The sequence below is a fragment of the Cucurbita pepo genome, chromosome LG03 (genome assembly GCF_002806865.2).
Source record: "Cucurbita pepo subsp. pepo cultivar mu-cu-16 chromosome LG03, ASM280686v2, whole genome shotgun sequence".
Classification (NCBI taxonomy): domain Eukaryota; kingdom Viridiplantae; phylum Streptophyta; class Magnoliopsida; order Cucurbitales; family Cucurbitaceae; genus Cucurbita; species Cucurbita pepo.
In genome coordinates this window covers 2,691,422-2,712,676 of record NC_036640.1, presented here as the reverse complement: position 1 = coordinate 2,712,676, position 21,255 = coordinate 2,691,422, and the positions used below count along the sequence as shown (strand labels likewise).

The 21,255-nt window shown below is 36.2% G+C and overlaps 4 protein-coding genes across 4 annotated transcripts; 3 read left to right on the top strand and 1 right to left on the bottom strand.

The window, feature by feature from the left end:
* Nucleotides 1-882: 882 nt before the first annotated feature.
* Nucleotides 883-2,645, top strand: LOC111791736 (15-cis-phytoene desaturase, chloroplastic/chromoplastic). The gene has a single exon (XM_023673206.1). The coding sequence runs from the start codon at nucleotides 1,195-1,197 to the stop codon at nucleotides 2,605-2,607; it is 1,413 nt and encodes a 470-aa protein (XP_023528974.1). The 5' UTR covers nucleotides 883-1,194; the 3' UTR covers nucleotides 2,608-2,645.
* A 6,844-nt stretch (nucleotides 2,646-9,489) lies between these two features.
* Nucleotides 9,490-11,664, top strand: LOC111791373 (cyclic dof factor 1-like). The gene is made up of 2 exons (XM_023672675.1): nucleotides 9,490-9,783; nucleotides 10,354-11,664. The coding sequence occupies exons 1-2, from the start codon at nucleotides 9,658-9,660 to the stop codon at nucleotides 11,485-11,487; spliced, it is 1,260 nt and encodes a 419-aa protein (XP_023528443.1). The 5' UTR covers nucleotides 9,490-9,657; the 3' UTR covers nucleotides 11,488-11,664.
* A 2,250-nt stretch (nucleotides 11,665-13,914) lies between these two features.
* On the top strand, nucleotides 13,915-14,270 carry LOC111789654 (protein SRC1-like). Its single transcript, XM_023670290.1, has one exon. The coding sequence runs from the start codon at nucleotides 13,915-13,917 to the stop codon at nucleotides 14,266-14,268; it is 354 nt and encodes a 117-aa protein (XP_023526058.1). The 3' UTR covers nucleotides 14,269-14,270.
* Nucleotides 14,271-18,228: 3,958 nt separating this feature from the next.
* LOC111791244 (ankyrin-3-like) lies at nucleotides 18,229-20,204 on the bottom strand. The gene is made up of 2 exons (XM_023672509.1): nucleotides 19,136-20,204; nucleotides 18,229-19,049 (listed from the first exon to the last, which is right to left on the bottom strand). Exons 1-2 carry the CDS (start codon nucleotides 20,157-20,159, stop codon nucleotides 18,376-18,378), a joined length of 1,698 nt encoding a protein of 565 aa, XP_023528277.1. The 5' UTR covers nucleotides 20,160-20,204; the 3' UTR covers nucleotides 18,229-18,375.
* Between the last annotated feature and the right edge of the window lie 1,051 nt (nucleotides 20,205-21,255).

Genomic DNA, 21,255 nt, shown 5'->3' with positions numbered 1-21,255 from the left:
ATGCATTGTGACTCGTGAATAAATATAATTTTTTAAAAATAATTAAAAAAATAACCGATAATCTAGCTCATAATTAAGTTGATTTTAAATTATATTAATAATTTGATTAGACATAAATAAATCAACTGAATATTCGACCAAATGACAAGTTGGGTTGCAGTTGATGGAGATGGACAGTGGGGTATCCAAAATGGAATTTAATGATAATATTTATTTATTTTTAAAAAAAAAATAGATAAAATGATAAATTCTCAACCACAAATTTTATATAATTACATATTTTCATTTAAAATAATAATAATCATTATAAATTCGGATAAAATATATATTCATAGACTAATATGTCGTTATTCAAATAATTACGACTCTTTTATAAATTAGTCATCAAATGATAAGACTCGAACATTAGTTTGAAAATACAACGTGTGGATATGAAATGATGCACTTCTAGAGTCACGTATTGTTTATTCTAACTGAGTTAGCTTCCAAAACGTCCAGTTTTTATGTTGTTGATGGACGGCTATGGATTCATTGGTGGGTATAAATTGTAATCCATTGATTGAACGGTGTCGAAAACAAACAATGTGGTGGGTGCGAAAGGCCAGCGTTTGGTTGGCTCGGTTGGCGGTGGTGGAGCCACCTACTAAAGATTGGATATCATTCCACGCTTCGTTGTTTTGAGGTTGACATTTACATCATACAAATCCTTCTCAACACTGTTTTTATAAATAAATCAATCATACGAGCATAGTGCAACTGTATTCATCGTGTTTTATTTAATAGTTTTAGGCCCAATACAAGTGTGTTCAAGAGGCCCACCGAGACCATGTTGCACCTTTAGATTAAACTTTACTTAGAAACGTTGAAGTTCGACTNTGGTTTTTTTTTTTTTTTTTTTGGATTGAAAACGAGTTTTGACTTGACTATCGAGGTCAGTCCTTCATTCTTCCTCTCGAGCGTTTTCTTGTGCACGAGTGGTATATAATTAGAAGCTTGTTTAAGCCACTCGTGATCGTGATCGTGTTGAGTACACCATGTCTCCAACGTGACTAACCATAGACTAAAGAAAAGAACTAAGTGATGAGGCCACGTGGCAGTGGGAGAAGAGGGATGAAATTAGGAAATGGATAAGGTTACCATGATCACCACCATGGCATTGCCAGCAAGAACTCCAACTAAATCGGAAAAGCAGCAATGAGTTTCAGCGCCGTCGGAACATGTCTTCCCTGCCACTCTATTTCTTACCCACGTGGCAGCCTCGTGTTCAAGCCTCCCCACGCCTCCTCCTCCTCCCTTTCCCTCTCCCCTGCTCCACCCGCCAAAACTGGAGTCATCGTCGTCGGAGCTGGCCTGGCTGGCCTGGCCGCCGCCACCCACCTCCGCTCCAAAAACATCCCATTCCTCCTCCTTGAAGCCTCCGACGGCGTTGGTGGCCGTGTCCGCACCGACTTCGTCGACGGCTTCCTCCTCGATCGCGGGTTCCAAATCTTCATCACCGCCTACCCTGAAGCTCAAGCTCTCCTCGACTACCAATCTCTCCGCCTCCAAAAATTCTACTCCGGCGCCCTCGTCTACTTCGACGGCCAATTCCACACCGTCGCCGACCCTTTGCGCCACTTCACCGACTCCCTCGCCTCTCTAACCAACCCAATTGGCTCGGTCATCGACAAATTGCTTATTGGGCTCACCAGAGCCAGAGTTCTAGGCAAGTCCGATCGGGAAATTTTCACCGCCGGAGAGGCTTCCACCATGGAATTATTGAAGGAAATTGGGTTTTCCGATTCCATAATCACCCGTTTTTTCCGGCCATTTTTCGGCGGGATTTTCTTCGATCCCGAATTGGAAACTTCCTCCCGATTATTTAATTTCATTTTCAAATGTCTCGCACTCGGCGAAAATACTCTTCCGGCCAACGGAATCGGCGCAATCCCTCAACAATTAGCAGCAAATCTCCCGCCGGAAACCATTTTGCTGAATTCCAGAGTCGTCTCCGTCGATTTCGAATCGAAATCGCCAATTGTGAAGTTACAGAGTGGGGAAATTATAGCCAGCGAAATGGGGGTGATCGTTGCGGTGGAGGAACCGGAGGCAGAGAGATTACTAGCCGGAAGACGAAAAATCGGCAGCCGGAAACCGCCTAGGAGTACGGTATGTTTGTATTTCGCGGCGGATCGGGACAGGATTCCGGTGAGGGAACCAGTGCTGTTTCTGAATGGATCGGGGAAGGGAATTGTTAACAATATGTTTTTCGCGACAAACGTGGCGCCGTCGTATGGACCGGCGGAGAAGGTGCTGGTGTCGGTATCGTTGATCGGGAAATTTGAGGATGTTGGAGATGAGGATCTGACGGCTGAGGTTATTCGGGAGATGTCGGATTGGTTTGGGGAATCAACGATTGAGGGATGGAAGCATTTACGGACGTATAGGATTGGTTTTGCACAGCCGAATCAATCTCCACCGTCGGATTTGATGAAAGATCCAACGGTGGAGAGTGGGCTGTACGTGTGTGGTGATTATTTGACTTCCGCCACGTTCGACGGCGCGTTGGTCTCCGGCAGGAAGGCCGTCGAAGCCTTAGTGAGAGAAAGGGCCGTCGCTTACGTATGACTTTTGAGAGAGAAATATAATTTTTATTTTTATTTTTAGTTTATTATTATTTTTTTTAATATTTTATTTCAAAGTCTGAAACACTATCTCTATTGATATAAAACATTTTGGAAAAATAAAAAATAAAATAACGAGAGTTCATACTCAAAGTGGACAATATCATACAATTACATAGATTTGTAGTTCCTAACAAAAGCTCGAAGGTCGTATTCTGTTCGTCCTAAATTTTTAAATAAGTTATTGTTATCTTAGTTATCCCGAACGCAATCAAAACCTTCAAAAAGTTATTTGTTTATTCCATTATGGACCCGTCACCAAAACGTTTCAAAATCTTAGCCAATGTGATCTTAAAGATACCGTGTTCCCCAAATGGATGAGAAGATAAGTTTAATTTCAAAGAAAAAGGGAATAAAAATGTGTTAAAAAGATGGTCACTATCCATTCTCGATAATGGAAAACGACGTAGCTATCTATCGTATAAATTCATCATTTACAGACCGTTTAACTTCGATTTGATAACGATTTCGTTTCTGAAATTTATATTTTCTAATCAAATTTTAATAATACGATCGAAATCAGGTCTCGTAACACTTTTATTTCTGTTTTAATACAATAGCTCAAGAACAAATATAGTCGTTTTTATAACAATTGACATTTTAGGATCTCTTAATCAGTGACACGTCTTTTCTAGATCGGTATGTCGATAAAAATTTAATACCAGAATTAGCCTTATCTATATGTAAGTGGATTGTAAGCTTTATTGAGATGTGTAAATGGGAAATCAAAGACGTCTCTTTTACAAAGTCAAAGGAATAAGCTTCACTTTCATTTGTAAACTTTATTCTATCTTACCTAAATTTTATTCAAATCCTTTTAAATCTTAAAGTTGCATTTCACCTAACTTTATTTTATATATTATCACGTTAATTCCGATATTCATTCAGATTTTCAAGATTCTTCCAAAGTTTTCATTCAATCTTCGAGTTTTTTGTCTCGTCTGACTTAGACACACAAGTATGACTTTGATATCAACTGTCACGATCGTATTTTCTCAACCGTGCAACATCGTGATCTTGACAAGCTCAAAGCAAGCCTTAAGGGGGACTCAAGCCCCATTCACATTTTCCGCTCGACTTTGTGGTTTCGTCAGACCATCGACGAAGTTTGTCTTCGTCAACTGAACACAATTTGTATAGAATCCAAGCTTGTTTAGTCACACACGACACTCGTGCATGCATGTTCAATCGTCTGTGACACAAGAACGTCTCATCTCATTGTCACCTCGATTCCTAACAACATGACCTATGTATCGTGATGTCATTCCATGTTTCAGCACACATCGATGATCTTGGCTATATATATATATTAAAAAGTATAATCATTAACTATAGAAAAATGTATATATATATATATATATATATATATATATATATATATATAAAAGACAATAACGGAAATAGAATAATTAATTAAATGGATAAGGGTAATGAAATAAATAAATAAATGGTTGAACATAATTAAGCAAAGAAAATGGCAATTTGTGGAAATATTATAATATTTGGGAGGAGAACAGCAAATAGTTTTTGGCATATAGTTTTGCCTTTATATAATTTCAAGGGGCCTTTTCGAAAAAGAAGAATTTATTGAGGACTATTTTATAAATTAATTTTCTTTAGGGGAAATTTGTGAATAATTAAATTATGAGTTTAAAACCCAAGTGGGATATATTTTAATATTTATGTAAACATATTATATAAATCATTTATTTAACCCGCACGTGTGAAAGCTAAGATTGAGAGAGACACATGAAAAAATTAATATATATTAAGTCAACTTCTAGGGTTAGAGACAGCTAAAATATTTCGTATTTATTTTAAAATTTTAAATGACAAATACACGAAAAAAAACCATAATCTTATTTTTTCTCTCTGCTCTCGTGTTTCCTCGTGTCACTCTCGATTCATCATATTCAACCTCTCTCACTCTCAGTCCCTCTCAGGGATCGAGGCCGTCCTACCAATTGCGCAGTCGTCCTCCTCATATTCATCTCCTTTACTCGACTCTTTATCGTCGAGTGTCGTCCCCACGTAAGTAATTGATTGATCTGTCTCTAATATATGTATTGCATTTTCTCGAGAATTTGTAAACACTATAACACTTACTTTAATTGATCTAAATTTAAAAAATTGGGTCAAACGTTGACTTTCGTAAAAGGCAATAAACCCTAATCTCATTTTTTTTCTCTCTGCTCTCGTGCATGTCCTCGTGTCACTCTCAATTCACCAGATTCAATCTCTCTCACTCTCAATCCCTCTCAAGGGTCGAGGCCGTCCAACCAATTGCATAGTCATCTTCTTCATATTCATCTCCCTTACTAGACCATTTATCGTCAATTGTCGTCCCCACATAAGTAATTGATTGGTCGATCTCCAATGTATTTACCTTTTTTCTTTTAATATCTTCATTAGAATTTCAAACATTTTCTCGAGAATTCGCAAATATTATAATATTTACTTTAATTGATCTAAATTTAAAAAGTCGGGTCGTTACATCTCCACGAGCACGAGCACGTTGACTTTAGTAAAAGGCAATAAACCAGAGTGGTTTTTTCTGACCTTTTTGTTTGGTTTGTTTATATAAATGTTCTCCCACATCGGTTTTCTTGCCAAACTGCTACCTATCCATCCCTTTATATACAGAGATCTTTTCTGTTTGTTTCCCGAGAAAACATGGGTCAGAAAATTTTCCTCTCCCTCCGGCGGCTGCTGCTTCTCTTTCTCGGCTTCTCCCTTCTCCTTTCCTCTGTTGCTGTTCCCACCACAAGTAAGTAAACCCTTTCTCTCTCATAATTCACTCCAATTTTCATCTTTCTCTCTCCTTTTTTTTTTTTAATGAATTTGTGGTTTTTTTTAGGGATTTTCAAATCGACTTTCGATCAGCCATCTGCGCAAGATTTTGTTTTTCAGGTTTTTTTTTTTCTCGAGAAAGTTATTTACTTTTCTGGGAAATTTTCTCGGCAACCAAACAGGTATGATTGAGAAATTGAATTGTGTTTTGATCTATAATTTTTGTAGGATGTGAGAGATTTGGAGTTCAACGGTGGAGATTTATTTGGAAGATTGGTTTTGGAGAACAATGATTATCCCGGCACCGGAGCAAACAACCACCACGATCCAAACACTCCGGCGAAGCCATAACTTTATTTATTTATTTTCTTAACCAAAAATTAGAAGTAAAAGGGTTAGTATTTGAAGAAATGCTCACTTTTTTTTAATAGATATAAACTTGGGTAAATTATAAAAAAGAAAGGGCAATTCTGTCTTTTCACTCCGATGCTTTTAGTCTACTAATAACAGTATTTGATTGGACTTTTTTCCTTTTGTAATATATTATAAGTTTATTGGTTTAATTATTGTCTATCCTATTTATTTATTATTATTATTAATTTACATTTTATATAATTTTTTATAGCGAAAAAAGAAATAAAAATTGGGAAAAGATAAATATAACAAAATTAATATATTGAAATACGTAAAAACTTTAAAACGTATAGATGACCGAATTAAGAAGGGTAAAAGGGTCCAAAGGTTAAAATTATAATTTTTTAGAAAAATATAATTGGTCATTTATCATAAATAAAAAAATACTTGGGTTATTTATCTTAATAAATGAGTAATTATTAGACCCTAATTTTTCTTTAAAATAACACTGAGCCCAAGAATGGTGGGCTTCGGCCCTTACGACAAAAAGCCCAAAAGTCCAAATCCAAATTACAAGAATGGGGCATTCAATTTACACAAATGCCCTTATTAAAAAATAAAATAATAATAATAAAATACAGCTTTATGAAATTACATATTTGTTTAAAAAATATTTTTATTATTTAAAAGTAGAAAATCCTAATAAACCTTTGATAAAACAATTAGTTCCGACAATTTCATACTAGATTCACCTTTTTCTTATAATTTGATCTTACCAATCCGGGTGAACTAGTTGGAAATGGGTTCTTAATAGTTATAATAATTGCTAAGAGATAGATTCGACTATTTGGTTAAGGCGAATGAGTGGCTATGTAGCATGTTTCAGAGGAGATTGACGCTGAGAGTCAGTCCAGTCAGGAAGGGGAGGGCATGGAGTCTCCCTTAGTTGAAGGATGTGATGTCCTGCCTTTACGGTAGATACACAGTTGAGTAGGCCAATCACATAAAATATTTGGAAGGAAAGTAGACATGTCTAAATATCATTGTATCACTCTTAAGTAAGTATTCTAGTCACTTAAGTAAGTATTCTAGTCACTGTCTTGTTGTCGTCTTAGGTTAGTGGAATTTTTGTTGTTGTCGTCTTAGGTTAGTGGAATTTTTGTCCTAAATTTTAAAGAATTTATTTGGTTTGATAAATTCAAAAAATAATAAAAAGTATTTTTTAAGCAAAAGAAAAAAGAAAAAAAAAAGTAGCTTTGAAACTGAGGCAAAGGATAAAAGTTGAAAAGTTAAGTCGGAAAAATGGCTTTTTTTAGAAGCAAAAACAACTTTATTTCACCTTTTTTTTCCTCTCTCTCTTTTTCTTTTAACTTTAGATTAATACCAAAATATGTAATTTATAAATATATATATTAAAAAAAATTAAGGAGTTTAAATTTAATTACGATGATTAAAACTTTTTAATATAAATTATAATATTTTGATGGATTGAGCTATATTCAAGTTGATTAAATATTATTAAATCTATTTTTTCTTTTTTGGTTCTTGTTTTTGAGTTATAAAAGGAATGAATTTTGGAGTTGGAGGGTGGGATCCATCTCACAAAAGTAGACATCTAACCACTCACCCACTTTTGGGTATCTTTAAATCTTGGTTGTGTGATGAGAATGGAGATTGGTCCTCCAATTACAATACCCATATAGAGTAACATTCACCATTCATTGCACGTATGCCATACGTTGCACTTCCATCTCGTTTACTGTACAGTGTTTGACTTTAATATCATTTGTAACAGTCTAAGCGTACCATTAGCAAATATTGTCCTATTTAGCTTTTCCCTTTCATACTTCCCTTCAACTTCGATTAAAATGTGTCTACTAGGGAGAGGTTTCTGTTGAGAATTATTGGGAATAAGTCCCACGTTGGCTAATTTAAGGAATGATCATGGGTTTATAAGGAAAGGAATACATCTCTATTGGGATGAGACGTTTTGGAAAGCCCAAAGTAAAACCATGAAAGCTTATGCTTAAAGTGGACAATATCATACCATTGTGGATAGTCGTGATTCCTAACAGTTTCCACACCCTTGTAAAGAATGCTTTGTTCCCCTCTCAACTGATGTGGGATGATGACATACCTCTAATCGCTCGAACTTGATGGGGTTGGTCTTTCCACCCCAATGATAATGATATCAACCCTAATTCCGTGAACCAGCTAGTCTCATATCATTCTATGCTCACAAACACGAACAACATAAATACATGCATAAGAAAATAACATTAGTCGAAAAAAATTATTTTAATAAAAATTTAAAAAATTATTAATAAGAAATATCTCATTAATAATATGATTAGTGAGAAATAAATTTGGATTAATAATGTGACAAGGAAAGGATTTAATAAAGTTATATATAAATAAATAATAATATAAAGAAAAAAAAAACAACAGAAAATGCATTAAAGGCGGCGTAGAAAGCGATCCACGCAGAAATAGGCATCACTTTTCACTTTTTACACGTATGGTCCCACACGCTTACCATCTTTTATTATTATTATTATTATTAAAAAAAAAATCGTATTTAAATTATATTTAATCCAAATACAATTCAATTATTAAAACTTTATGTATTTATTATAAAATTTTAATGTTTTATTTAAAAATAATAAAATAAAACTCTATTATCCTACAATTTTTTATTAATAAAGGCGTATACGAATTACTCGAATAATGTTCACGGCTCAACCCAACCCGTTATTTTCGAGTCGAGTTGGATTAGCTCATCGAATTATTAGACGTTGTATTTCATTCCTCTCACGTCGGTTCGTATTAATATAAGCAACTTAATAAATTATAAATTATGTTCGTAAAATAATAATATAATAAATGGTAGAAAGAAATTAAAAAAGCAAGTGAAATTAGCAATTTCAACGTTGATTCCTCCATAATAATAGAACAAGCATCTTATTCTCATTATTCATTCCCATTTTATAATATTTAATTTATACTTTATATTCTTTATTTTCTTTTAAATATATTTACTACCAATTTCCTTATTGCAACCCTCTTTTTAAAAAAAATATTAATTTCTGAAAATATTTTATTATAACCTAAAAATAAAAAATAAATAGTCTGAAAATACATGTTTAAAGGATGAAAAATGTAATCAAATAATTAAAAAAAAGTGTAAATAAAGTTTTATTTAGTCAAAAGAAACCCTTTATTTAAAAAGTAATTCGTAACAAATAAGCAACTCGGAAATCGAATATATTCATTTAATTTATTATTTCATCAAAATTACACTAAATGTTTTATTTATTTATTAAATAACAAAAATTAATATAAAAAAATGATTTATGAATTAAAAATAATTGATGTTGGAGGAATTATTATTGGGTTATTAAATTAATAGAGAAAAAAGAAAAAGAAAAATTGTCCCATTAATAAAATTTGCATTTTTTTTTATAAAGAAAAAATAAAATAAAGATTTAAAAAGGAAAAAGGAAAAAAGAAAAAGAAAAAGGAAAAGGAAAAAGAGAGACATTTTGAAAAGTGAAAAAAGGGGAGAAATTTAGGAAAAAATGGGTACTTTGATGCCTCACGTTCTTTGTGCTTTGAAGCTTTTAGCTCTTAACTTTTGAAGGGCTTTCTTTTTTTGTTCCCTTTTTTCCCTTTCCAATTCCCTCCCTCTCCTCTCCTCTCTCTCCTCTTTGATTTCAGAGAGAGAGAAGGAGAGAGAGAGAGAGGAAAAGCTTCTGGTTCTTCTTCTTCTTCTTCTATATTTGAATGGATTTCATCTCCAAACCATCCCATTCTCAAAACCCACCAAATTTTCCTTGAAAACGACACCAAAATGACGAGTTCTACCACTGATGATGTCGCCGCCGCCCCACATTTCAAGGATCTCGCCATTAAACTCTTCGGTCGGACCATCCCTTTGAAGGAATCCCAGATTTCCGCCGCCCCTCGCCTCAATCGGGTACCTATTTTTGTTTCCCCTTCAATTTTGATGGGTTTTTTGATTTCTGGGTTTAATCTGATTATCTCGTATTGTGTTCTTGTGGGTCATGCGAGATTGTTGAAATGGACGATTGATTGCACTGTCTTATTCATATTGTTCTTCTTCCATTGTTAGCCCGACCGGAGCTGTCCCTGCCCCTGCCCCTGTCCTTGTCCCTGTCCCTGTCCCTTTTGTTGTTGTCTCGTTTAAGCTGTTCTTTTCATTGTGATGGAGATGAATAACATGTTTTCTTGTTTAGGTTTATTCATGTAATGTTCTAGCGAACTTGGTTGACTTTTTCCCATTTGGGTTTGTTCTGTTTCAGCCATATTAGAATGTGGAATTCATTGATGGTTAACTGGAGTTCTTTCTTGAACGTTTGGAGCTGCTGAAAAAGTTCAATAATGATTGATTACTTGAATGGATATAGTATTTCCTTATTTGGAAAGGGTTATGAACTAGGAATCTGATGCATTTCTTGTCGATCGTGTTCTTCGCTATGTGTTTTCGACTGTTTCGAGTGTTAATTTTGTTCAATATCTTTTGTAGGATGCTTGCAACAATTGGAAACAAGCTGAGCAGTCTGTCCCGGGTGCAGAGGACTCATGTCGTTCCGAGAGGTCGTCGGTTTTGGTAGGGGATAATGAAGAACACCGAGCTTCGAAAGAGGAACAGATGGATGGTAATGGCACAGATCAAGAACGAGCTTTTAAGAAACCAGACAAGATCATTCCTTGTCCTAGATGTAATAGCTTGGAAACTAAGTTTTGTTACTTCAACAATTACAATGTCAATCAACCTAGGCATTTCTGTAAGAACTGTCAAAGATATTGGACTGCTGGTGGGACGATGAGAAACGTTCCTATCGGTGCAGGACGACGAAGAAACAAGCAGTTGGCGTCTCAATACCGACAGATCATAGTGTCGTCTGAGGGAGTTGCGGCGACAACCCGGTTGGAAACGTCGGGCGTTGAGTCTACTGGTAATGGTACTGTCCTGAAATTTGGATCTGAAGCAGCACCACTTTGTGAATCAATGGAGACAGTGCTCAGTCTTGGAGATCAAAAGAGATCCATTGAGATTGGCTGTGGAGACAGTCCTGAAGAACCGTCCTCGTGCGGTTCTTCCATGACAACGACTAGTATTCGTCGAAACGAATTGCCTAATTCTAGTACCGAGATCGCTGGATCGAATACGGTTCATTGTTACCCCGTACCGCAATTGGTTTTTCCATTGAATCAGGGCGGGAATGGCGTAATTCCATCAGCAATGGCACAGACTTCAGATACTACTAGCAGTCACCCCAATCCAGTTCAATGGCTCCCTGCAACAATGCTAGCAGTTCCAGGCTTTTGCGGTCCGAGCCTCCCGTTACAATTCGTGCCAGCTTCATATTGGGGTTGTACGCCCGTATGGACCACCGGTTCATCCGATGTCTGTGCATCTCAAACATCTCCAGCCACCATTGGCAGGTGCCCGACAACCTCCTCGCCTACCCTCGGAAAGCATTCGAGAGATGCAGATAGCTTAACTGAGGAAGAGAAGCCAGAGAAATGCGTCGTGATTCCTAAGACATTACGAGTCAATAATCCAAGCGAGGCTTCGAGGAGTCCCATGTGGACGACATTGGAAGCTCCAAACATCTTGGAAGCAAAAAATGGAAGCTTTTACTCGCTTTTATAGAGGTTTTTTTTTTTGTCGTTGTTGTTGTTTCTTTGACTGACTGTGTTAAAAGCTGTTCATAAATGTCTGAAAGCTTTGCAGAAATTTGGTACATAGTTTAGTATCTATTTGTTTATGAAATTTTGTAAAATATTTATATTTGGTCCCTCAACTTTCATGAATTTATTGTTTAGACCCTATGACATTACATTAAATATTCTTGAAGAACACAGCCAATTTTTATAAGAGTTGCCAACCAAGCAACAGATTGGAAGATCTCATCACTCATTTAATTTTAACAAAAGGGTGTTGGGAAGGTTGCACGAGAATCGAGGCATTCCCGTTTACGAAACTTCAGAACGTGTCTTAGTCGTTGTCTGTAACGATAGCAATGAAGCTGACCTACATACCCTCTTCGTGATAGACTTAACATCGGTGAGCTTTTCATCTTTTCGGGTTAGACGGCGAATGATATCTAGACAAATAGATTTGACGAATTCCGACGTAGTTGACCTAAACTCGTCCTCGGTCATCGTCTATTGAGTGATGAAGCTAACCTAAAGATCCCATTTATGACATATTCGAGTTTTGAAGATGAATGATGTCTAGACAATCAAATTCTATGAATTTCGATATAAACTCTCGAATTGATCGGGTCATGTAGGAACAAGGTTCAAGTCTACCGGTCTGTTAGGATGCCTCAGCTGCATACATCACTGCACTTCCACTTGACACCTATCGTGATGATAAACGGCTCATCTCGCCGTGACCTTCTCTTGAATTCTCAAAACTTCTGTCGCTCCATCCCCGCAGGGGCAGAGAACCCATCGCTGTCTCGGCTGTGCTACCGGAGGCTCTGGGGAAGTCGGAATAGGAGAGCACTCATCTTGGGGTGGGCTTACTACTTAGATGCTTTCAGCAGTTATCCGCTCCGCACTTGGCTACCCAGCGTTTACCGTGGGCACGATAACTGGTACACCAGAGGTGCGTCCTTCCCGGTCCTCTCCACTGCAATGATTCTCATTTCGAGCAATAGTACCTTAATGAAGGCGTGGTTCTTTTCCCAAAATAGCCCTTATGGGAATACTAGCTTTTGATGAGAAGTGACTCAAATCTCCTCTAAATGAGTGGGCATAAAAGTAATTTAGAAAAAGTTAACCTAAAAAGGAGGTCAAAAGTTTTGCCTTTTTTCCCCTTTAAAAGGATTTAAAAGCAAGCAAGTTCAAATGGGCCGATATCGGAAATTCAAAAGCCCATTGTCACCGACACTCTTCTAGTCTGATTATAAACCGAGTCCCTCTCGAGTCAATAAAATAGAAGTGTCTCGTGATTCACATTTCAAAATCAACACTTTACCTAAGCTATGATCGTCATCTTATGATATTATATTATTGACTCTTTATTTGGTCAACATTTTCAAAATATTAAGCTTATTGGATTGACGATAAAATTTAACCGTCACAGACATAAATTTTTAGCTCATTCACGATTAAGACGGTGTCCCATATTTATTATTGAAACATTTATCATTTCAACCGACATATTTGTAAACTGAGGCGAAACAGTTTAGGGTTCATTCTTTTACAAATCCATATATATCTTCACAAACAATTTAGAACAAATCATTTGTAACTATTACAATGTCCGTCGTATCAATTATCTTATCAAGATAAGACACTCATCCTTATTACTCGAGGTTGTTATAAGATTAAAAAAAATAATATAATACTTTAAAATAATGAATATTATAAGTTAGTTCAAGTGTGAGAAACCCAAGTGGCAGATTTAGCTACACGACAAAAATAAAGAAGGTTCACGACACGTGGATGCCTAATTTATTGACACGTGGAATTTCTTCGCCGACCATCTTTAAATGTCGGCAATAGCGGAGATCTGTACTAAAAAACAATCAAGTAATGTCGGCAACGGATCTTATCCCACGTGGCAATAAATGAGTGGATGAAGTGTTTTTTTTATTGTTGTTATGTAATTATTTATTAAAAAAAATCTAGTCGACGTGATATCAATACGGAGCGTAGGATTCAACTTATTTCTTCGTTTACGTTTTTTAAAATACGTTTTCACGAATGTGATCCGTGACTCGATCATACGTTCGAACTGTTCACGAATTACAATTTTCACATGATTGATTTATTCACTAGATTAGAACAAGTATCGCAAAATTAATTTTCCACTGCCACAAAAATGTGATTGTGACATGTAGCACGTGATGTAGGATTGACCCACGTGAGACATGATTTTGTGGACATGACCGAACTCAGTCATATATTACGTACACACGATTATCCGTTTTAACCAAACAATCCTAAATTTATCAATGGCTTGGGTTTCCCCACAAAATTATTTTGGTTAGAAATAGGGTTTGAGTATCTATAAATTGGGTTCCTTCCTTACCCAATTCTCAAACAGCTACAACTTAGATCCAAGATGTCGGGATTCATCGAGAAAATCGGAGAGAAGCTCCACATCGGCGAGCATCATCATGAGGCGCACAAAGGCGAGCATCATCATAAAGACGCGCACAAGGGCGAGCATCACCAACACGCGCACAAAGGCGAGCATCATAAAGACACGCACAAAGGCGAGCATCACCAACACGCGCACAAAGGCGAGCACAAGGTAGGCCTGGTCCACAAGATCAAGGACAAGATCCATGGCGATCATCACCACCATGACAAAGCCGACAAGAAGAAGAAGAAGAAGGACAAGAAAAAGGACGACGACGACCACCACCACCACGGTGGCCACAGTAGCAGCGGCAGCGGTAGCGACAGCGACTGATCCGCCACCGCTGCCACCGCCACCACCATCCAATTCTGTTTGTGCAACATCTCTTCTCATTCTTTTATTTTACAAAATTACGGAAAAAAACACACAAATAGTGTTCATGATATTTAGTACTAAATTATATGGATAAATTTTTATTATAAAATTTTCATACGTGATTTTAGCAAATATTCTCAAATTAAAATTTGATTCTAGAAATAAAATAAAATCAACACTACTTCCAACCATGGAGGGTCGCGGCCGCCGCAGCTAGTCGCTTCCACCGCCACTGTCGGAGTCGCTGTCGCTGCTGTGGCCGCCGCCTTCTTCTTCTTCTTTACATTTTTTCTCCTTTTTCTTCTTCTCCTTCTTCTCCTTCCTCTGCTTCCTCTTCTCTTGCTTCTTCTCCTTGTAGCCATGGATCTTCTCCTTCATCCTCTCCACAATCCCGCCGCCGTCTTTCTCCTCTCCGTCGTGCGGCTGCTTCTGACGGCGGTGCAGCGTTTCTTGGATCTTGGTCATTATCCCTGACATTGTTGTTGATTCAAGCTGCAAGCTTTTAGCCTATGAAGGGTACCATATTTATGGACGACACATTTATCTTGTTTGACTAATCATTTTCTAAGTCAACCATACCCACCAATTATTGTTTTTTTTTTTTTTATTTATTTATTATTATTTATCAACCTATTTCTTTAATATTACAATTCGTAATGTAATTTTAAAATTTAATTAAATTCAAGTTGACATTTGGAAAACAAACCTATCACATGGTTCCGTTGACTTTTTCGCCACGTTTCTTTATTTATTTTTAAGGTTACTATGTACTCCCGTGAATAAATATGAAAATATTATTTCTCAAAGAATGAGAAATAAAATTGGAATCGAAGATTCAATCTTTATTGATATTCACAACTTTTAAATACGATACAAGATACTAAATAAAATATAAATTAACTAAATCGTGAGAATAAAATAAAATATACTACTATTCAAATTTAACTTCATTACGAATATCTCATATATATTCTCTGACTAATATATTCTTTAAATATTAAATGATTAGGAATATCATATATTCCATAACTAATTTAAACTAGAAATAAGTTTCACTAAATTATGACATAAATTTCTTAAAATGAAATAATAAACTTGTATTAAAATAAAATTTATGTCCAAAATGGTTAACTTTCTAAAGTATAAGACCAAATTTAAATTACATGACTAAATTGAATAATAGTTGAAAAAAAAACAATATTAAAAAAATATAATATATATATATATATATATTTTGTCTTAGAAAATCTTGCCATTAAAATAAATGTCTAATTTTTATTTTATTTTATTTATAGACTATATTTTAAATTTTTTTAATTTTAATTTAGCCTTAAATTTATATTTATATAATATTAAGAATTATCGAAGAAAAATGTGAAAATTAATACAAATCGGTGACCTAAATATAGATACAAATGCGTGACACAGACACGACACAGTATATATACATCAACACGTCAATTTCTATATATATATATATATATATATATATATATATATATATATATATGGATAATTATTAATATTTCTTTACAAATTAACCAGTTCTATTTACTGTAATTTTAGAAAAATATAAATTAAAAAAAAAATATAAATTAAAAAAGGTGGAGATGGATTAATTTGAGACTAGGAAGGAGTTTTAATAATATAAATATAAATATAAACTGAAGGCGGCCCCTCGTTTCCCATTTTTTTCGCCATTTTTTATATATTATATATTTATGCAGCTATACGACGTCGTCAAACTTGACATTTTTCTTTTATTATAATGAATTATTAGTCAATATATAGTTAAATTAAAAAAAAAAAAAAAAAAACAACTATTTTAATACGCTGCAACATGTTGTCTCCATGACATGCATTGATCAACATGGTGCCATATGGAGTTCAAGCTGTCGTGCAAATAGATCACTTAAAAAGGTCGTTTCTCCAATAGATGATTATTGACGAGTTTAAAATTTTTTAAAATTACCGAGACTTAGATTGAGGATCAAAAAGACCAGACAAGCTACCTTGACCCGTCAATCTCCTGTCGTCTAAAACTCCACCAATCAAATACAGTTTTACGTCTAATCCTATGTGTCCAAAGAATACCATGCACTCTCCAGTTTGGAACGTGACAAAGAGAGACCGAAGGACAAGTTAGTGTACTAAATTATGTATTTATACGGCTAAACTTTTAATTTTGTATATGGTAAATAAATAAAATTTTAAAATTTAAATTCTATAAATTAAATAGGTAGTTTAACCTCCGAAAATATAAAAACAAATAAATAAATATTTTGTTGAAGAGTAGATAAAACGACGTCGTAGGTAACCGTCAATTGTTTTTATTATTTCTTTTAAAGAAAAAAAAAATACCGGCGGAGAAAACTAAACAGCGGTAGCCGGGAGGCGGCTATTAATTATAATATTAAATCCATTGAAATAAAAACAAAAAACAAAGGATGAAATTCGGTGGGCGCCAAAATGGCATCCACCCGTTCCATTTCCTTTATAAATCTCCCAACCGTTTCCTCCCCTTCATTTAATCCCAACCAGTTTCAGATCTCCAAATCTCCCTTCCAATGGCGTCTCTCGTTCTTCTCCTCTCCGAACTCGTCCGTCACCACAACACCAATCCCGATTACTGGCTCACTCTTCCTCTTCCCTCTCCGCCGCCGCCGCCGCCGCCGTCTGCTTCTGCCGTCGCGAAGTCGCTGTCCAGTAAGTGCCAGAACAATATGAGTCGGATCTGCGTCGATGAAACGGTAATGGATGAGTTTCTCAAGGAATCTAGGGTTTGTGTTGATTTAGTTTGGCCCTAATTTCACTTCTACTGCTCGATTTTGCTTCCTTATGTCGATGCTTTGTAATTAAACTGTAATGAAGTTAATATTCGTTGATTCCTTTCTTCGTCTTGATTTCTGAATTCTTCGATCATTCCGTCTCTGTTAAGACAATGGGGAAAGTGAGTTCTATTTGCTGAAAAAACAGAGTGCGATTATCTCGATCCAAAAATGTACTAATTGTTAATTATAACTTTTCTTCTTAATCTCTAATTAAAGTATTAAATAAGCTAAACGAAATTTATTTAATTGTTACATAGCCCTCCAAAAAAAATTTATGTTTAGCTTATTAGATGAACCCGACCTTTCACAGTGGTACGATATTGTCCACTTCTCCCCTTAATCGAGAGCCTTGACTTCTTTTTCCTTTTGGAGTCTTGTTTCATATTTGAAGATTCTATTAACATGGCTTAGTCGGGCATGATTTTGATACCATGATGTGAATGTTTGCTGAATTAAAAGGGCAAATATGGAAACCCGTAATATAAGGCAAATATAGATATTTGCCCTGTAATGATCGGTCAACTATCCTTAACACATGAGATGAACACGTCTCTCCACAGTAGAATGATATTGTCTACTTGGAGGGTAAGCTCTTATTGCTTTGGGCTTCTGGCCTTACATCAATGGAGATACTATTTCAATCCAGATAGTGTTTCTCGATTATAAACTCATGATCATTCCCTAAATCAGTATATATATATATATATATATATATATATATATATCCAAGTGAACAAGCTTTGGTGTTGATGGAATAATGTAGGCAAAGGAAGTCCGTAAAATAGATCTATAATTTCAAGAAAGGCACATGATCTTAGTCTTGAACCCGTTGGCTGTTGGCAGACTGTTACTCCCACGGTGAGAATGGGTCCCTGCATGTCGGTCTGGAGATGGATTTGGAACGACTCTTTTGGGTGTTATGATATATATATATATATATATATATATTTTGAAATATAATGTGAAAATTTAAAATTTATCTATTTATTTAATGTTATGCCTAAAAATTCTAAAAATTTGAAAAATGAAAATGTTTAATAGGTGGTAAATAACCTATTTAAAAATTTAAATTAAAAACATAATCCTTGAATTAATTACAAATTTCCAATTATGATAGATATTTGAAAACAAACAACAAGCGATGGAAACTATACATGCATCCGTACATACATGCATGCATCCATCCACCCATACATACAACATCCATACATACATACAACACTCTATATTGTTCTCACACTACCGACAACGCCACCGACTTATCAAACTCCGTACTCCTCACACTCCTTATTCTCCCTCTGCTCTTACTCTGCTGCTTCTTCTTTGTCAGCCCCCACGACGGCGTTTGCGACGGCGACGCCTCCTTGTCTCTGCCGGCGCCGCCCTGCATCAAAATCCTCATAATCCTTGGGTACTGCAGTGACTCAGCAATCTGCATTGAACTCATCCCTTTATTAGTCTGCGCCTCCACGTCAGCGCCTCTCTCGACAAGGAGCTGAACGGCGTCGGCTTGGGCAGCCTCCACGGCGCAGTGGAGGGCGGTGTACCCGTCGTCGTCCTTGGCGTCGATTTCAATGCCGATGTCGATTAGGGCTCTGGCGGCGTCGGTGTGACCCTTGAAGGCCGCCCTGTGGAGCGCTGTCCAACCGTTTTGGTCGCGGCCGTTGAGAGCGGCACCGCTGTCGAGGAGGAGCTGGATTGACCGGACGTCGCCCTTGCGTGCGGCGGTGGCGAGCTTGTCGGCGAGGCGGAGGACGTCGAAGAGGCGAGTGTGGGAGTGGTCGAATGCGACGTCGTATGGCCTCTTCCCGGCCCAATTTCGAATGTCTTTGTTGGCTCCCTTCTGAATTAGAAGCTTCACGATTTGCTCGTCGCCGATTCTCGCCGCCATGTGCAGCGCCGTATCTCCTGTTGTAAACAAAACAACGAACATTCCGTTTTCAAATTACAATTTTACCCTTCGTTTTTAATTCATTTTTTGTGAGAAAGTCCACCTTGTTCAGCACTACGAACATCAGGCTTGGCTCCATTAGCGAGAAGCAATCGAGCACAGTCACGGCGGCGCTCCTGAACAGCGAGATGCAGCGCCGTATCGCCGTCCTTAGACAAAGCATCGACAAAAGCCCCTTTCACCAAAAGCAACCTCAACACTTCCACATGTCCCCCCGCCGCCGCCAAATGCACCGCCCCAAACACAGACTCCTCCCCCCGCTCTGTACTCGCCCTTCTCGCCAACAACAACTCCACAATCAACGCCTGCCCTGCCGCCGCCGCCGCCTCCAACGCCGTCATCCCACACCGCCCTACTGCCCCCATATCCGGATTAAACTCCAACAACAATTGCACCAAATCCGCCCTCCCCTGTTCCACCGCCAAGTGAAGCAGAGTCCTCCCCTGTTCATCCACCGCGTCCACCGCCCTCCAGCTAGGATCACTCCGCTCCAACACATCTCTAATCTGATCCATAACCCCCTCCGCCACTAGCCTCGTCACCACAGCCGACCCCACAAACACGACTTTAATCCCACTGTCAATAAAAACCTGCTTCTTTCTGGTAGTGAACCAGTCGGACGGAACAGAGTCAAAGCTGATAACAGCACCGGGGACAACAACGCTATGGAGGAGAAAGGAGTCATCGGAGTAAGGAAAGGAATCGGGGAGATCAGAGCCTGGGGGGAGATGGTAAAGAATCTCAACCGTTAATGTAGCGAGTGGTGGGATGATTCCAGATTGAGGCTTGAAAGTGTAGCGGGATTTGATCAGAGGCTGCAGCCGGAAGGCGACGGGCATGGTGTACATGACGTTGCGGAGGGTGAGCTCGGCGGAGCATTTCCGAGAGGGTTCGATCGGAATTGGGATCAAGGTGGAGGGCTCGACGGCGATGAGACGGTCCATTTTTGGGGCGTGAAAGGGAGAAGACAGGGGAGGTTTTAAAAACAGGGGAAGGCCGGCGGTGGATGACAAGGGACCGCCAAATGTGGATGTGAAAAACAATGGGAGACTTGTTCTATTAGGCATCAATTTTTTTTTTTGTCATTTTTTGTATTTATTTATTTTAATAAGATACGGATTACATACAATGCAAGGCTCTTGTGGGATTTTCTTTTTTAATTTAATCAATTTAAAAATATTTAATTATCTTTATTAAATTTCTAATAACGTGAGCGAGTCGACCCGAGATGAAATATATAATCCTTGTTTATTCCATTTCTGATTTAAACGATAATTCTCTATTCTGTTTGAGATGGGTTTCTATAGAACCTCGAGCCTCGAATTAAATGGACAGCTCTAGTTTACAATTTACTTACTCCGTTCCGGGAGATTGTATATCAGTCCTACAATTCAATAATTAAAAAAAGAAAAATCTAATATATATATATTTATTTATTGAAGAATATAATTTTTAGATAAAAAAAAGAGGGTATTAAAAAGTCAAAGTTTGGTTTTTGTGTGTTTTTGGAAATATAAATTTGATATTTTTATAATATAATCATTTAATTAAATTTTTTCTATAATTTAAAAAAAGAGTAGGTGGGAGCTCGAAAATGAAATTATTAATAGAATAATTCAAATAGATAATACATTTGACCTTCGTAAATTTATGGGTTTAAAAATATAAATGATAATACAAAAATTTAAAAAGAAAAAGAAACTAGACACTAGTAGACAACTTTATTTATTGATTTAATTTAAGACGAAAAGCTAAAAAAAATTATAAAATTTTGGTAAAGTATTTAAATTATTTATTTTTATTATATTAATTTATTAACAATGGATGGAATGTATTTTGAAATGATTAACCTAAATAAAAGCATAGAATAAATAATATTAATTAAACTAAAAATTATAATTGTATTAATATTTTATTTCATTATCATTTTTGTTGGTAAGGTTTGGTATACTTTGGTTGGAATAACAAACCATCCTAGGAAGAATTTTTATTTTATTTTTTATTTTTGTCTATTTTCTCATTAATTAATTTATATTATTTAAAATATATTGTAATTCCTAAATATTTGGTTATTCACGTACATATAATTAATTTAATAAATAAAAAATTACATAAAAATTATATTTATGTAGATTAAAAAAATTTAAAATTATTTAATATATT